General features: G+C 39.2%; 2 protein-coding genes across 3 annotated transcripts in view; one reads left to right on the top strand and one right to left on the bottom strand.

The window, feature by feature from the left end:
- The window catches only part of Exoc4 (exocyst complex component 4), a 770091-nt gene that overhangs the window by 469629 nt on the left and 284102 nt on the right, over positions 1-16360 (bottom strand).
- LOC120102446 (FAD-linked sulfhydryl oxidase ALR-like) lies at positions 7837-8651 on the top strand. Its single transcript, XM_087659843.1, is given in 2 exon segments — positions 7837-7896; positions 8292-8651. Coding segments are annotated over 2 exon segments (420 nt in total).

Below are 16360 nucleotides of genomic sequence, written 5' to 3'. Positions count from 1 at the left end.
TCAACTCCTATGAGGCCCTCAGCTTTTCATCAAAGAGGATCTCTGTAGGGAGCAATGCTGAGTTTAGACAGGCTCACAGGGTAAGGGACATTTACAAGGAGGACATAGGTAGCGCTCAGAGAGGAGAGCAGCCAGCATGAGCAGCAGTGTAAAGGTAAAGGATGGTGGCAGTGACCGAACTGAGAGCGAAGGGTGGGCTGACCGACCCCGTCTCTCAGACACCCACTGCAATCATGAAATGTGTGATGTTTGAAGACCGAGGCAGTTATCATAGGCAGATGAATGGCTACCTAGACAAACGGACTCTACACATGTGCAAAAGCAGCACGATCATACGTTCTCCTTTGGGAAAACATCCATCTTAGAAGGAAAATCTGTCTATTCCAAAGCAAAGGACTCCTGGGATGACTGTTCACAAGACTGTATGATCTTGCAAAGGACATATATTTAAATATCTGTATAGCTTTGTAAGATTTATGTACATGGTATATGAAGAGTACAACTGAATGTTTATATGTGCATATACTAACAAAGGCACATCTATACTGTACACACAACACACACACACACAAAGTCCACTTATACAAACACCCATTTTCTACTTAAACATACTAGATCATACTTCTCAGTGGTAATGTAGAAAAATATATATGAAAATACATATACTTATATTATATATTGTTTATATACATAGCAATAAGGTACAAATACTTTATATATAACAAAATAAATAAAATCTTCAATACTACTAGATTGCACTTCCTGCAAGAACATAAAACACTGACTAATTATGCTTTTGAGGAATGTATAGTTGATGAAATATTATCAAAGTTAAAGATTCCAGATTCAAATTTATGGAAGCTGTCTTTGGGAATTCTACTGCAAGTATGTCAGTAGCGATTCGGAGGACCATGCCTTCCAGAGAGGGTGAAGAAGGCTAACTGTACTGTCATAGGTGTGTTAGTAGATACTGAGCTGGCCATCCATCCCTCTTCTGTGTATCTCAATGATTTATGGACCTGTGACCAAATAACTCAGGATCCTATCTGTTTCTATCAATAATTAATTCACATCCACAAATTTAAGATTTGGTCCTGTATGCATAGCTCCCATTATTACTACAAAACAACTTTCAAATGCAATTGAGAGAGGAAAGGGTTTGCTGATGAGATCCCCAGGATCCAACAGAATGTTACATAGCCACGGTCAATCAAATATCCCCGGTTAAATTCAGTAAGTCATGAAACAAATAAAAAAGAGACATGAATACGGAAAAGGGTCCAGAAAAGAGAAGGGGTCATTAAGATTGACAAACGACGGAGAGAACAAAGAGTCTAAGGATAATCTAAGAGTAATCAATGGTGGAGTCTAAGCATAATCAAAGTGAACTATGCTAATTGTGAAATTGGTGATAAATAAATTTAGTTAATTCAGAAGAACATAAAGGAGGGATGTGGCTTGCAATTTGGAAATTCTGCCTCCTCATCACAGGAAAGGCATGGTGGGAGGGCAGAAGTAGCTGCTTATTGGGCATTTGCAGTGAGGAAGCAGAGAGACCAATGCTGGTGCTTATCTGCCTTGTCAGCTCCTCCCAGCAGGAGAGACGCTGTTGTCCACATTCCGCGTTGTACTTACGTCTGTCTGAAATGCCCTCAAAGATGAACTCAGATGTGTCTCTTAAGTGATTCCAAATCTAGTCACGCTAACAGTGGAAACTAATCACCCTAGTCACCCTGTAAAGCTGAAGTCCCTTACAGCTCTCAACATAGTCCTAGTTGTTTTCAAGTTTTTATTTAGCGTATTATTCTGATACTTTTAAAGTCACCCTAGACTCAAGTCCTGATTGTTCGAGTGCTATCAGAGCTGATTATCCGCATGCCATTTGTGTGTCTTAGTTTCAAATATTTACATACCTAACACCATTATCACATGGCTAAACACCAGGAGGTTAGCACTGCCAGCAAATGCCGGATAATTACAACAAAAGTCAAAAATAATAGTTTTAGAAAATATTAATCCACTTTCCTATACACATAATTGGGGCTTAGGCTTAAGAAATGAAAATCTCTTAAAAGATACTTTATAACTCCATCTCATAAAAACATCCAGATGACATCATGCTTTTAATTCACTGCACCCTCAACACAACTTTATATTTCGATGACCCCAACACATATCCTCAAAGATTCCTCAAATCAGTGTGATATCTGCCCTAAATGTAATTCTCTTGTTTACAAAACTGATACTTGTAGGTCGGAAGGAATTTCTGTTAACATATTTTTCTCTTCTATTTCTTGGCTTCATCGAGACACATTCAAATGCAGGAAATCTTTCACATCGCTCAGAAAAATTATCAATCTTTATTTCTATATTCAAAGTAAAATGATTATCTAAGCAACTTGAATGTTTATTATTATTGATTTATTGCTATTTTTACATTGACTGAGTTTGTAGCATTTTCCCCCTAAACTATTGATTCTTCAAATTCAATTTTCTATTCCAGCAAAGTTCATATTGTAATGTACTTAATTATTCACATCTATGATTCATATTTATTGGTTCAGTTGTTAAAAATTTAGAGAAGAAATTTAAGATATATTATAGATGAGAGTGATAGCTAAGTAAGTTTAAAGGATGCTGAAACAAACAAAAATGGTTAGAGTCTTACACCTCTGAGTACCTGTAAGCATAAACATGGGCATTTACTTCATTGTCTGCTTTCTCTAAAGCCTACTGTCAGTTCAAGTCTCCATCACAACTCTAGGGTCTTCTGCATAAAATTCTCCCCTTCATTCTTTATTTTCACCAAACTCATTGACAAAGAAACTGTCTAAATTAAATGCATGAATCATCTAGTGACAGATATTACAAATTTTATAACGACACTAGTAAATGGACTGCTCTGTATTTTGCACTGTCAAACGTGCCCAAAAACTACACAGGCATTTTCTGCAAGCACACAATTCAACTTCAACAGAGATTCCGTCTTGGTGCAGAAGTAATGAGGCAACTACTCAGTGTTTTAGTTCATCTTGCTGTTCTTTTATAAAAATCCCTCGTGAATGGGAAAAATATGCAATAAATGTAATGAGGAGTTCATACACACAGATCGTGGGACAGACAGATTCAGACCATTGGATGTGCAATAGAACAGACTCAAAAGCAGCTGCAAAACTTGAGACTTGGGAAATGATAATGAAAAAGAAGATTAAACTGCTTGCTAGTACACTGGAATTTTATTCACTCTTTTGAATGTTTCAACCATAAAAATTCAACTTACTTTCAAACTTCTAGCTGTATTCACCTGGATTACTTCCTCTGGGTGTGCTGTCTAGTCCTTGTTTGGTTGTCACCTTCACTGTATGCTAATTTAGGATTCCACTCAGCAAGCTTACTCTTCCAAGTGTTACCTAATCCCCACACAAATACATTCCTTCACCATGGTCACCTGGGAATTCGCTCTGTCAGCTTTTTTGTCATCCAAGCCTTTCAGGTTTTGGTTGTGCTTTTGATTTTATTTATACATAACTGAAGACTGAGTTCCCTAATCAAGAAATTTTGGTTCCTTCCTATTCTTCTGACATAGGAAAAGTAGTTATTCATCTATTTTCTTTAGTTTATTCCATATATTCACTTATTTAAAAATAAAATAAAATCAGACAGTCTTACATACCTGGCTCGCATTATCAGTTAATTCACTCAAGCCATATACTCTACACTCTAAGAACTCAGACCCACTTACTTTGATAGAATACTAGATTAACCCATTATTTACTTGCATTATTTTAAGACAGATGGTCAATGCATAAATTAAAAAAATGGAGACACAGTTATTAGCATGCCTTATTCATTCCAAATTAGCAAGAGAAAGCACATTAAATATCTTCAAAATAAAAATGACAGAAGTAACAAGAAAAGTACTTAGATAGATGAACAGTGCAGTATCGCAACAAAGGAAAATGTAGATTCCAACTAAAATAAACTTTTTTTTTTCAAAACAGAATTTGTGTGAGTTGCGTCTGATAACAGTGTTTTAAAGAATGTAAAAATGATGAAACTGCCGTATGACTTCTAAATTGGAGTTCTGGAGAAATGGGGTAGTGGGGAAGATGGTATGCTGTTCTGGCAGAGAACTACCGTTCAATGTCAGCACCTATACTGGATGGCTCAAAACCAGCTGCAACTCCCACTGCAGGGCATCTAACATCTCTGGCCTTTACATGCAGGAGAACTCAAGTGTGTGTATACCCACACTCAATATCACACATAGTCACTGGGATATTGAGTAACCCCATCAAAGCTGCAAATGCATACCAGGTGACCTACACATTCACCTCAAGAAATTTATCTTACAATTAATTTTACATATGTGAGAAAGGACCTCTTTAGCATGTACTCAGATAAGAGAAGATTAGAAGAAATGTGATTGGGGGTGAATCATATAAATGATGGTATATCAAAATAAGAAAAATGTTTTCTAAACATAAAAAAGCAATAAAAGAAGCCTCATGGCATAGTAAATGAAAACAATCAATGTTCAGAAAGACATTTGTAATGTTTAATGTTGCTATAGTTTGAATGTGAAATTCCTCCACTGGTTATTGTGTTTCAACACTTACTCCCTAGCTGGTGGCACTGCTTGGAAAAGTTGCAGAAAATTAGGAGGTGGACCTTGCTAAAAGAATGGCACACTGCAAGAATCTTTGAGGTTTGAAATCCTGACCCCCTTCTTGTTCATCACCTGACTGTGGATGCAATAGGTCTCCTGCTCCTGCTGTCATGCCTTCCTAGCATGATGGAAAATGTCATCTCTAGCTGTAAAACAGAATAAATCTTCCCCACCTTAAACTGCTTCTGGCTGTGGATGTTTATCACAGCAGAGACAGGGCAGCCAATGAGATATCTATAAAGAAATATGCATATATTTGCTTAAATGTGCACAGAATCTTCCAAGTTACTAGAAACTAAGGCTACCAGTTGCCTAAGAGAAAGATAACAGGGTGTCTTGGAAAGAAATATTTACCATATAAATTTCTACACACTTCTGAATTCTGAACCATGTGAACATATTACATATTTACATTGGTTTTCAAAAAGCCATACCAACAAGTTAAAAAGACAAAAAGGGGAGGGTGGGGGTTTGATCACTTTATTCCTGCATAAGTACAATAATGAATGCACAAGTATGTAGAAAAGTCTTTCCGTTTTTCTTTAAATCTGCTGATTCTATGATTTCTATGATTCCTCTGGTCTGTGCTGTGTTAAATTCTACGCTTTTACAATAATGCTACACCAGAATAAACACAGCCTTACAATGTCAGTTCATCCAGATGCAAACAATCTTTTAAACTTAGTTCACTTAAGTATTTGCTAATAGCAGTCATCCTTAATTTAGTCTGCAAATTACAAGAAAGACACTATGTATGTCAGCAAGGACAAAACAGCAAACCAACTGGAGCCCCTGCTATTATGAAGTTAACATTGTAAAGGACATCAGATCAAATAAACAAGTACACATGCTAATCTTCCACTCTACCATGATTAGTGATGCTTTCTGTCAAAAAAAAAGAAAGAAAGAAAGAAAGAAAAAAAAGGAAAGAAAAAAGAAAAAAAGAAACCCATCAGGTTTGACTACAATGCATTAAGACATGAACAGGAGGTGTTTAATTAAATCCTCAGCCAATTTTACGTGGCACCTAAATGTTTAATATATACTTAGCCATGTGCTATGTGTACTCATGCTCACAACAACTATGTGACTAAACACTATTTTTATGTTGTCTGTATATTTGGTCAAATGTTCTAATATTCCTATAGATGTAATACATCTAACTTAATTTCATATTAAAATTAAGTAGAGAGATGTTGCAAGAAGTCGGGCTTTGTCTTTGACCTACAGCTAGGTAAGTAGGTGACATCAAAGAATTCTCATGAAGCAGCTGCTCTTTCCCATTAAATTCAATCTGAAGGAGTCTCATATATCAGCAAAAATAAAACACTTCTCATCACCTCTATACTTCTCTCTAGAATGATGCTACTGGGAAAACACACCCATGCTCCTGCACTTTTACTAACACACACACACACACACACACACACACACACACACACAGAGAGAGAGAGAGAGAGAGAGAGAGAGAGAGAGAGAGAGAGAGAGAGAGAGAGACCAAAAAATAACTCAGCAGGAAATTGAAGCCTGACAATGTGGTAATGTCAAAAGATAATGTCCTCATGTGGAATTTAATTCCTAGCAATTCCACAGAAATAAATCTGTATTTTCACCCATTTTAAAATTCATGAAATGTGTTTAGTCTTATTTTATAAGGACTTCATCTATTCTGGGACCCAGTTAAATTTTTCCAACTAAATAATGCTATCTAATTTTATGAAACATTTGAGTAAGAACAAAACGTAGATAACATTAGTATGTCCTACCAGAATTACTTGGAACTGCTACAGCTGAGGCACATTAAATATGACTGTTAACAGGTGCTTGAAGAAAAAGATTTCAACAGATGAGCATACTTTAGGTTCTTAAAAGCAAGTAGAATTTCTTAATTTGTCAACACAAGCAATAGCATCTGACCTAGCCAGCAGTTGAAAAGAGCAAATTAAGTGACATGTGAAGGCAGAAGAGAACTAGAGGAATAAAGCTAGAGATCCCTGTCACTAGCAGCTGCGGGCCAATTAAATTCAATGCTTTACAGATGTTCATGAGAGAAACTAATTTGCCTAATTTTGATTCAGATTTTTAAGCAATACACTTCTTGAGAGTTAATTGTTTCCATTGAGGATACTTCAATAATTAAAATATACTATGTTCCTTCCTTCTAACCTTCAGTCTCTTTTAACTTAATATACCATTAAATGTGGCCATTAAAAATAACCGCTAATGCCAGACTGTGACAATGTACAAGTCCAAATATAAAAAATGAAATTAAACGTTTTAAACATTAACACACATCTTCCCAAATGCTGAACACAGTGTTCGTGGTTGGCCTGAAATAACCATGTAAAATTTAAAATGGCACTGAAATGCTCAACATCATTTCATTCTGTTTTCACAATTTCAAGTGTCACCATAGTCTATCCAGGCAGCTTAGTGCATTACTAATGAGTCTTCCTATTATTAAAATTAATTAGGAGAGTAGTTGGTTTGGTCACAGGAGGAATAGCAATAAAAAAAAATGATGGCTTAGGGAGTGAAAGGGACTGGATATTAAAAGTTCTTATTAAAAGGAATGAAGAGAATTAAGGATATTTTACTTTGGATTCCATAAGTCACAAGGTCCCATAGTGATACATGAACCCCACAATGCACAAACTGTATCTTCAAAACTACAAGGACTCGTGCCCTCAATCTTTTAATTTGTTGCCTTAGTACAAAACAAGAATATTTCAGCTGTGTTTATCTGTGAGTAATTGTAATTTTCCAGGTCTTCCCACATTTGTGAAAACAGAGTTAAGATACAGTGAATTTTTTGGGGGGTAAAGTTCTTTGTTATAAAAAATAACTCTATTTGTCAAAGGGTGTCTCCTAACTGTTGAAGAGACGAGACCTAATAAAAATGAAAGGTCTGGAAGTTCCAGATTAATGAAATTTAGGAAGTGAGGAAAGCCACAGAGCATAGCGACGGAGAGCCTAGGAACAATCACTGCAGCCTCCAGTGAATCCAGGGCCAGCCGTGACCAGAGAGCCCCGTCTGCAGAGCTGAAACCAAGCCATGGCGTGAGTGGCCAAGCCCAGGTCAGGATTGACTAAAGTACTAAAGGAACCTTCAGAGGAGTTCCATTTCTTCCTCACCGTAGTCTCCACATAGCCAGCAAGGCAGTGAAATGACGGATGGCACAGGCAATCATTCTAAACAGACACGGGATGATCGCTTCATCACAGAAGTAATTCCAGTCTGGAACACTTTTCTGGACTGAACTTGTGGATGGTGGGCACAGAAAACATATTCTCAGAAATCGTTCCATTGGGGAAAACATGGAGGAATTATTAAGGCACAGAGAATTAAGGCACTATTAAAACTCTGCTTGAACCCTTCATTTGCAAAGGCCACCCAACCCAACTTTCCAGGAGGAGGACTAAACAGCAAGACACCTGACTGTAGATAGAGACAACACCGCCCCTGCCGCGTCACCGGCGCCACAAGGTTTGGAGCACGGGAAGTGACCATGCCCGGCCTGCGTGGACTTCAAGTCGTGGGTGCGGACCCAGCAGAAGGTGCAGATGCCCCGCTTGGCCGCCCGGTCTCGGGCCCGGTCCCCTGCTCAACACCTAATTTCAGCGGGACATCAAGTTTAGGGAGAATTGTCCACAGGATCGGGAAGAATTGGGTCACAATACCTGGCCTTTCCTTCATACGCTGGCCTCCTAATACCTGGACATGCCCAGGCCAGAACAACAGCAGGATATGGCCCAGTTCATACATATATTTTCCAAGTTTTACCCCTGCGAGGAGTGTGCAGAAGACATAAGGAAGAGGAAAGGCAGGAGCCAGCCAGACACAAGCACTAGAGTGTCCTTCAGCCAGTGGCTGTGCTGCCTGCATAGTGAGGTGAACCGGAAGCTGGGCAAGCCTGATTTTGACTGCTCAAGAATTGACGAGCTATGGCGTGAAGGCTGGAAGGATGGCTCCTGTGACTAAGGATTACCACAGACGGTGTGGGGCATCTAGCCGGGTTCGATGGGCAACAGCCTGACTGACGATTAAAGTGCATCCGAGTCCAAAAAAAAAAAAAAAAAAAAAAAAAAAAAAAGACACCTGACTGTCAACCTCAGGTACCCGGGAAAGTGGTCATGTGAACAGCTGCAAACAGGGCTGCCCTAAGAAAGGTTGCCTTCTATGGACAAGGGCAGAGCTGCATAGTTCATGCCTGCCCACCTTTCCTCTCAGGTGTGAATAGGACCTTCCCAGCAGAACCTATCTTCTGATCACCAAAGAAAGACAAAAAGAATTTACTGAAACCATTAGGACTTCTTCCATCACTGAGGCAATGCACTTAGACTCTTCGGTTATGAGTAATGTAATTCAAAGTGCTATCTGGCCCTGCTACAGAGAAGTGTGCATGCTGCAAAAATGCCACATTTCCATATTCTTGATGGCTCTCACCATGAGCCACCACCACAGAATAATGGTCATCATGAATCCCACACAGCACTATAAAAAACATTTATTGTCTTCTTTTGCTTACCTGTGTTTTCCATAGTTTCCATTAGGTTCTGTTTGATTAAGCAGAGATTAGCACAGGGTAAACAACTGACAATAATGTGGCCAAGTTTAGTATATGTTAACACACTTTTTTAAAAATAAAAAAAATACACTGTGATTCTACAAAATGAGTCTCAAAAGAGGAAAACCAATTTTCCACTTATAAAGTTACGAATTCAATCTATCCCCATAAAAAAACATGGGATGTATAATGGAACTTGACATGTTCATTCTAAATTTCATCTGGAAGAATAAATCCCAGGCAATGAGATTTTAAAGGAATAATAATAAAAAAAAAAGATAAATTTTTGCACGCGCGCACACACACACACACACACACACACACACACACAAAGAAAAAGAAGGAATTTAGAACAACAAAACAAAGGAACTCGACATGTATTAACCGGCCCAGCACTGGACTGAAAGAGAAAAGGACAAACATAATTATTCATGCACTCAGGCAGAGGGAAGGATAGTCATTTATCCAAAAGCTCTCTGGTCAAGTATGACCAGACCTGCACTTCCAGGACACAAGGGAAGGCCAAAGGGGAGCATGTAGACTGAGGTTCAGTAAAGGCCAGAAAGGGGCAGTCCGTAGTGAAAAGAAGGAGGCAAATGTGGGACTGAGAGGAGGTGGAGGTGTAAACAGAAGAATTCCACAGCACCCAAGCCCCTGTCTGCCCGCTGCAGAGGCCCAGCCACACTCCTTTTTAGTGATTCTGAGAATTGCATTAATTCCTCCATACACAGAACTTGGACACTAACATTTTTTTAAAAATTAACTTCAAGTTCTAGCTCATATATTATAAAAAAAGAAATCCCATGTGGACTATATATGTAAACAGAATAACAAAAGAGTAAACTAGGGATGCTAGGGCAAAATTTTATTTTAAATAATGGATGAAGAACATCTTAGCAAAACTTTAAGAATAAAGTATCTTAAAAAAAGATAATGGGATGATACAAAACAGCACACAGTTTCACAACAACATATACTAGAGTTTAAACCTAAGAAAATAATTTGGCACCTAAAAAAATACACAGTTATATACACAGTTATATACAAATCAAGAGGTATATGAAAATGAAGAAATTAAAAAAGATAACTAAAAATAAAACACAGAATCTGAAATATAAGCCAAATGCAAACTAAAGTTCATGTCCAAAGGCCTGAGTGATGGTTTAACTCCTTGAAATCTCCATGCAGAGAGTATTGTGTGTACTTGACACTGTCACATATTTCCGCTGTCTGTTGGTTGGCTTTAAGGAGAACATGAGAATGTTGTCACATAAAGCTCTAAAAATAAGCAAGGCACACAACACCCTACTGTTGAGTGACCTTCCAGGCAGTCTGCTCCAGGGAACATTCCTGCTCCCCCTTTGTCTTAGTTAGGGTTTTATTGCTGTGATCAGACACCATGATCAATGTGTTTTATAAAGGACAACATTTAATTGGGGCTGGCTTACAGGTTCAGAGGTTCAGTCCATTATCATCAAGGCAGGAACATGGTACAGGAGGAGCTGAGTTCTACATCTTCACCCGAAGGAAGCCAGGAGCATCCTCAGGCAGCTAGGATGAGTGTTAAAAGCCCACACACAGTGACACACCTACTCCGACAAGGCCACACCTCCTAATAGTGCCACTCCCCGGGTCAAGCATATACAAACCATCACATTCCACTCCCTGGCCCACATAGGCTTGTTCAAACATGAGTCTATGGGGTCCACGCCTACCCATAGGATAATTAAAAAAATACACTTAGTCCAACTCCAAAGCCCCCATGGTCTATAGCAGTCTCAATAATGTTAAAAGTCCAAAGTTGAAGGTCTCTTCTGAGATTCATCCAAACACTTAACTATATAATCTCCAAAGCAAGTCAGGAACCCAGCTGGGCAAACTTCAAACTCTGCACCTCCATGTCTGAGGTCAAGTGCTCTTCAGATCTCCAGCTCCTTTCTCATCTTTGTTGACTGCAACAAACTTCTTTCCTCTGGGCTGGTTCCACTCCCTGTTTGCAGCTCTCCTCAGCAGACAGCCCGTAGGCCTGGCATCTTTCACATCTTTGGGTTTCCAAGGCAGCTTATTTCAATGTATTGGAACCACACATGATCCTCCAAAGGGCTGGCTTCACTTCTCCAGCTCTGCCCTCTGTGACACTCAGGTTGATCCACTCCACTGCCTCGGCTGTTCTTGGTGATCATCCCATGGTACTGGCATCTCCAATATACTGGGGTCCTTCTTTTACAAGTAGGCTTCACCAGTAGCCTCTCATAGGCTCTCTTCATGGTGCCAAGCCTCAACTCCTTTGCATATCCCCAAAGTTCTTGTAGACAGGAACAATTCTGGGTCAGAGTTTTTGACTGTGAGATGGCAATTCCATCCCCCCACTTGATGTCCTGTCTTTCTACTAGAGGTGGACTCTACAAGGTCCCTCTCCCCATTGTTGGTCATTTCATCTAAGGTCCCTCCTTTTGAGTCCTGATAGTCTCTTACCTTCCAATTTTGTGGTACTTTCTAGAGGGTCCCTCAACCTCCCACCCCAGGATGCATATTTCTATTTATTCTGTTGACCCTTAGGGCTTCTCTCCTGTCTCCCCCAGACTCCTAATACCCGATCATGTTCCCCCTTTTCCATCCCCTCTCCTCTCCCACCCAGGTCCCTCCTTCTCACTGCCTCCCACAGTGAGATTTTCTTTTCCTTCCCAAGTGGGATTGAAGCATCCTCACTTGGGTCCTTCTCCTTGTTAACTTTCTTGAGATCTGTAGATTACATTCTAGGTATTCTGTAAGTTTTTGGCTAATATCTACATATTACTGAGTACATACCATGCATATCTTTTGGGTCTGAGTTACCTCACTCAGGATGGTATTTTCTAGTGCCATCCATTTCCCTGCAAAACTCATGATGTCCTCATTCTTAATAGCTGAATAGAATTCCATGGTGTAAATGTGCTACATTTTCTATATCCATTCCTCTGGATATAGATGTTCTTGAGGAACATCTGGGTTCTTTCCAGCTTCTGGCTATTACAAATAAGGCTGCTATGAACATAGTGGACCATGTGCCCCTGTAGTACAGTGGGGCATCTTTTCGGTATATGCCCAAGGGTGACTTAGCTGGGTCTTCAGGTAGATCTATTTCCAGTTTACTGAAGAACCTGCAGATTTATTTCCAGAGTGGCTGTACCAGTTTGCAATCCTACCAGCAATGGGGTAGCGTTCCTCTTTCTCCACATCCTCATCAACATGTGCTATCACCTTAATTTTTGATCTGATTGGTATAAGGCAGAATCTCAGGGTCATTTTGATTTGCATTTCTCTGTTGACTAACGACCTTGAACATTTGATTAAGTGCTTCTCTGATATTTGAGATTCTTCTGTTGTGAATTCTGTTTAGCTCTATACCCCTTATTTTGATTGGGTTGTTTGGTTTTTGGTTTTTTGGGTTTGTTTTGTTTGGTTTTTTTTGTGTGTGGGGGTGTGTGGGGGGGTTAGCTTCTTAATCCCAGCACTTAGAAAGTATAGGCAGGTAGATCTCTGGGAGTTCCCGGCCAGTCTAGGATACAGAGCAAGTCCCAGGACAGCTAGGGCTGTTATATAGAGAAACCCTATCTTAAAAAATAGAAAGAGAGAGAGAGAGAGAGAGAGAGAGAGAGAGAGAGAGAGAGAGAGAGAGAGAAGGAAGGAAGGAAGGAAGGAAGTAGGCAGGCAGGAAAGGAGAGAGGAGGGGAGGAGGGAAGGAAGGAAAGAAGGAGGGACAGACGGAAGGAAAAGAAAACAACCTGCTTTTACTGAAGGAAAAAAAAAAAGAAGGAAAGAACAATGTAAGCTAAGACTTTCTTGCAGGACGATTTTCACCAGGAATGTTCCAACTGGCTCATTTCTGCTTTGATCAAGGAAAAGAAGCAGATAAATGAAGAAACAAATGACACAAGTCAAACTGATGCATGAAGTAAAACTCTGTTTTAGGTACAGTGGACCCTAAACTACTGGATCCAGGTAGATGACTACAGGAGATTTTCCTTATTGTCCATAACTCCCTAAAATCTTGCACGTTTTATTCACCATACATATACACCCTAACATCAGAACATATCCTTAAGAGTTTCAGTCCAATAACCCTATTTATTGAAAATAATGGGTTCGTTTTGTTTTGTTTTGTTTTGTTTTGCTCATGAAAACTAGAAGCCTTTGATTTTGAAATTAAATGACTAACTCTAGGTCCATGAAATCTCTAGGCTGTAAACAAAATTTATATTTCCCATACCATTTAGTTGGTAGACATGCAACCCTAGATGACTGTGTTTTACTGGAGGGATGCTGGAAGCTAGATGAACAGTAGACTAGATGATATTTAGGGCTGCGAGGACTAGTCATTCTGAAAATAGCTGTCTGAAGAAAAAGCTGAAAAAGCTATAGTACCCATGTGTACAGCTGGACATTTGCTCTGTGACCAACATCAAAAGGAGTCCCTCATTCTCGAGAGCTTAGCGCTCTTGCAGATGTGCTGAAAGGGAATTCTAAAAGAGGCCTTCCTCAAGTTATGGAACAGCCTCAACATCTCTCTCACTCACTCTCCTCCCACAGCCCCTGCTTTGTCCCTTTCCTTCCCCGACATCTCCTGCTAGCCATCCCTCTCCTTCTCATTCATAGATTCAGTTAAACAAAATCAGGAAGAACAGGTTTAGGAATTCTTAATGCAGGGAGACTGGTTAGACCCATGGATGTTAGGAATCTCTGCTGCCTAGCTTGCCTCAAGCTTGCCTCACTGTGGACCTCCCTGTCACCTTAAAATTCTCCTAATATGAAATCCTTGCTCCTCAGCTCTTGACCCTGCCCATCCCAAGTCCAACAGTCCAACATCTCTACTAACACCAACAGGAAAGTATTCCCTTGGGGTTTTATCTCCTTCATGCCCAGTCCCAGGTACTGGTTCAAATCTATCATAAGACAATTGGTGGGTTTTTCTAATGGATGGGTCCTGCCCTTAATGTGACACTGTACTTTTGTTTCTTTAAAAGTCTGACATTCATGGTTTCTTCAGTGAAATACAGAGTTGTGACTGATGTTTTGCTCTCAGTAGTGTAGAAGTTATGAACGCCGGGAGAAGATGGAGGCAAGCTACAAAGTAGCAACACTAGGATCAGCCTATAGAGAATGGCAAAGGCAGGGCAAGAAATCTCTCGAAACAAGAACATTAGACATGTATGGAAACTCTATTTAGGATAAGAATCAGTATCTGGAAACAGCCGAAGGGACGATTTGTACTGAACTACAAGCCATTAACTTGAGTCAAGCTAACAGTAAATGACTGCAGTGGCAACTGTTGGCTGAAGATAATTAGTTTAGAACCTACTTTAACATGAATATTTTATCATTCAGCACAAAACTCGTTATGAAGAAGAATTAGAGGGTCAGGATGTCTAGAAGCTCTGAAGCGGTGATCTGTCAGGTCCCAGTAAAGAGCTCACTAATAGAAAGCAGGTTTAGTGATTCAGCAAGACTGGATTTCATTAAAGGTTCAACAATCCATTAAAAACATTATCTAGTGACAAGTTAAAGAGGACAGGTACCAAGCTACAATGCAACAACTTAACTACTGAGCAACAACTGACAGAAAAATGAAGGCAGGGGAAAGTCACCTAAAGCAATTACAATTGTCTAATAATGCACAACCCTATTTTTAAAAAATCAATACATATGTACCTTTCTCTCACAAAAAGTTGAACTTTGTGTTTACTTATAAGGGGAAAATTCAAATTTTGGAAAATTAAACAAATTTATTGCTCATGTTACTAGGTGTAGGTCAATCAGGAATTTGTGTGTCAAATACAATATATCAAGGAAGCTAATAAAAATGGGTAAGACTCTTATTATCTCATTAGTCATAATTACCCTAGAAGAGGTAGCATCCTTATCCTCTTCCTATGCATAACAACCTAGCAAAGAGATGCTAAAATGAGCATGTTTAAACTCATGTTCCTGGAGGAGCAAAGAGCAAATGTAAACTCATGTAGTCTGGAATTAAGTTTATTTTGTTATAATATCTGTATTTTTCAAATAAACAGAGGCTTCTAAATATAACCTTAAGCTCATAGAGAAAGAAGGCTAGGGCCTTTCAATTGTACTAAATGAATGAAACAAAAGCCATGGCATAGACACATTACACTATAAAAGAAAGTTGAAGTTAGAGTGGAGTCTTCGGGTTCTGAAGATGAGCCCTGAGTTACCTTTCTGATGGACAGTTAACACAACCATTGCTTTAACTTGCGTATATTCAGTGGCCAGCAGTTTAATTATCAATATTTTGGCAATCCATTGAGATCGCTCCATCTATATAAGGCATAGTCAAGTCTAGTACAGTCCCTCAGGCTGCCGGGAACTCAATAAATACTTGTTCATTATTATATAGATAAATTACTTACACAAGCTATTCTGTCCTATTGGATTAATCCATACCCAAAGGGGGAATTACAGGCAAGATTCAATTTTCCCAATAATTTCAAATATACTGGTATCACAAATATTTCTTCTCCAGAGCAATCTTGGAAGTTTTTCTAGACTTAATGAGACACTGCTATAATAAAAGAAGCTAGCAAGAAAAAAATTCTTATGATCATTAACCAATCTTTTAAATCTACAAACATTTATTACTGCATGTAATGTGCAAAACACAGAGTTATACAAAATAAGTATGACATAATTCTCTTGATCCTCGGCATTAATAAGAACAGAAATAATATAATATAACGTGATAGTGGATGCTACCCAAGGAGCTCCAGGAATAGGAATGGAAAGACATGAAGACTGTTAGTCAGGCATAGCAGCACTGGGGAATGCTGGGACAGAAGCTGACAGCAGTAGGCTTAGGAAAGAAGAGGCTCAAGAAATGAAACTGGGGAAGTTCAATACTTGAGGAGGAGATGGCAAGGGCCACAAAACCTAAATCCTGAAGTGAGGCCCGTGATTAGCAGTTAAGTGACTAATTGTGATGGTTAATTTTGATTGACAACTTAAATGGCTAGAGAAATGTCTAAGCCATTAATGAGACACCCTTTCATGTGTATCTGTGAAGGCATCTGGACAGAGCAGTGATTTAGGGTGAACAAGAAGATAAAGAAGGAAGGAGGTGAGGCCTGGC

This window comes from Rattus norvegicus, chromosome 4 (assembly GCF_021556685.1).
Source record: "Rattus norvegicus strain SHRSP/BbbUtx chromosome 4, alternate assembly SHRSP_T2T, whole genome shotgun sequence".
Lineage (NCBI taxonomy): Eukaryota > Metazoa > Chordata > Mammalia > Rodentia > Muridae > Rattus > Rattus norvegicus.
This window is presented reverse-complemented; position numbering and strand designations above follow the sequence as displayed.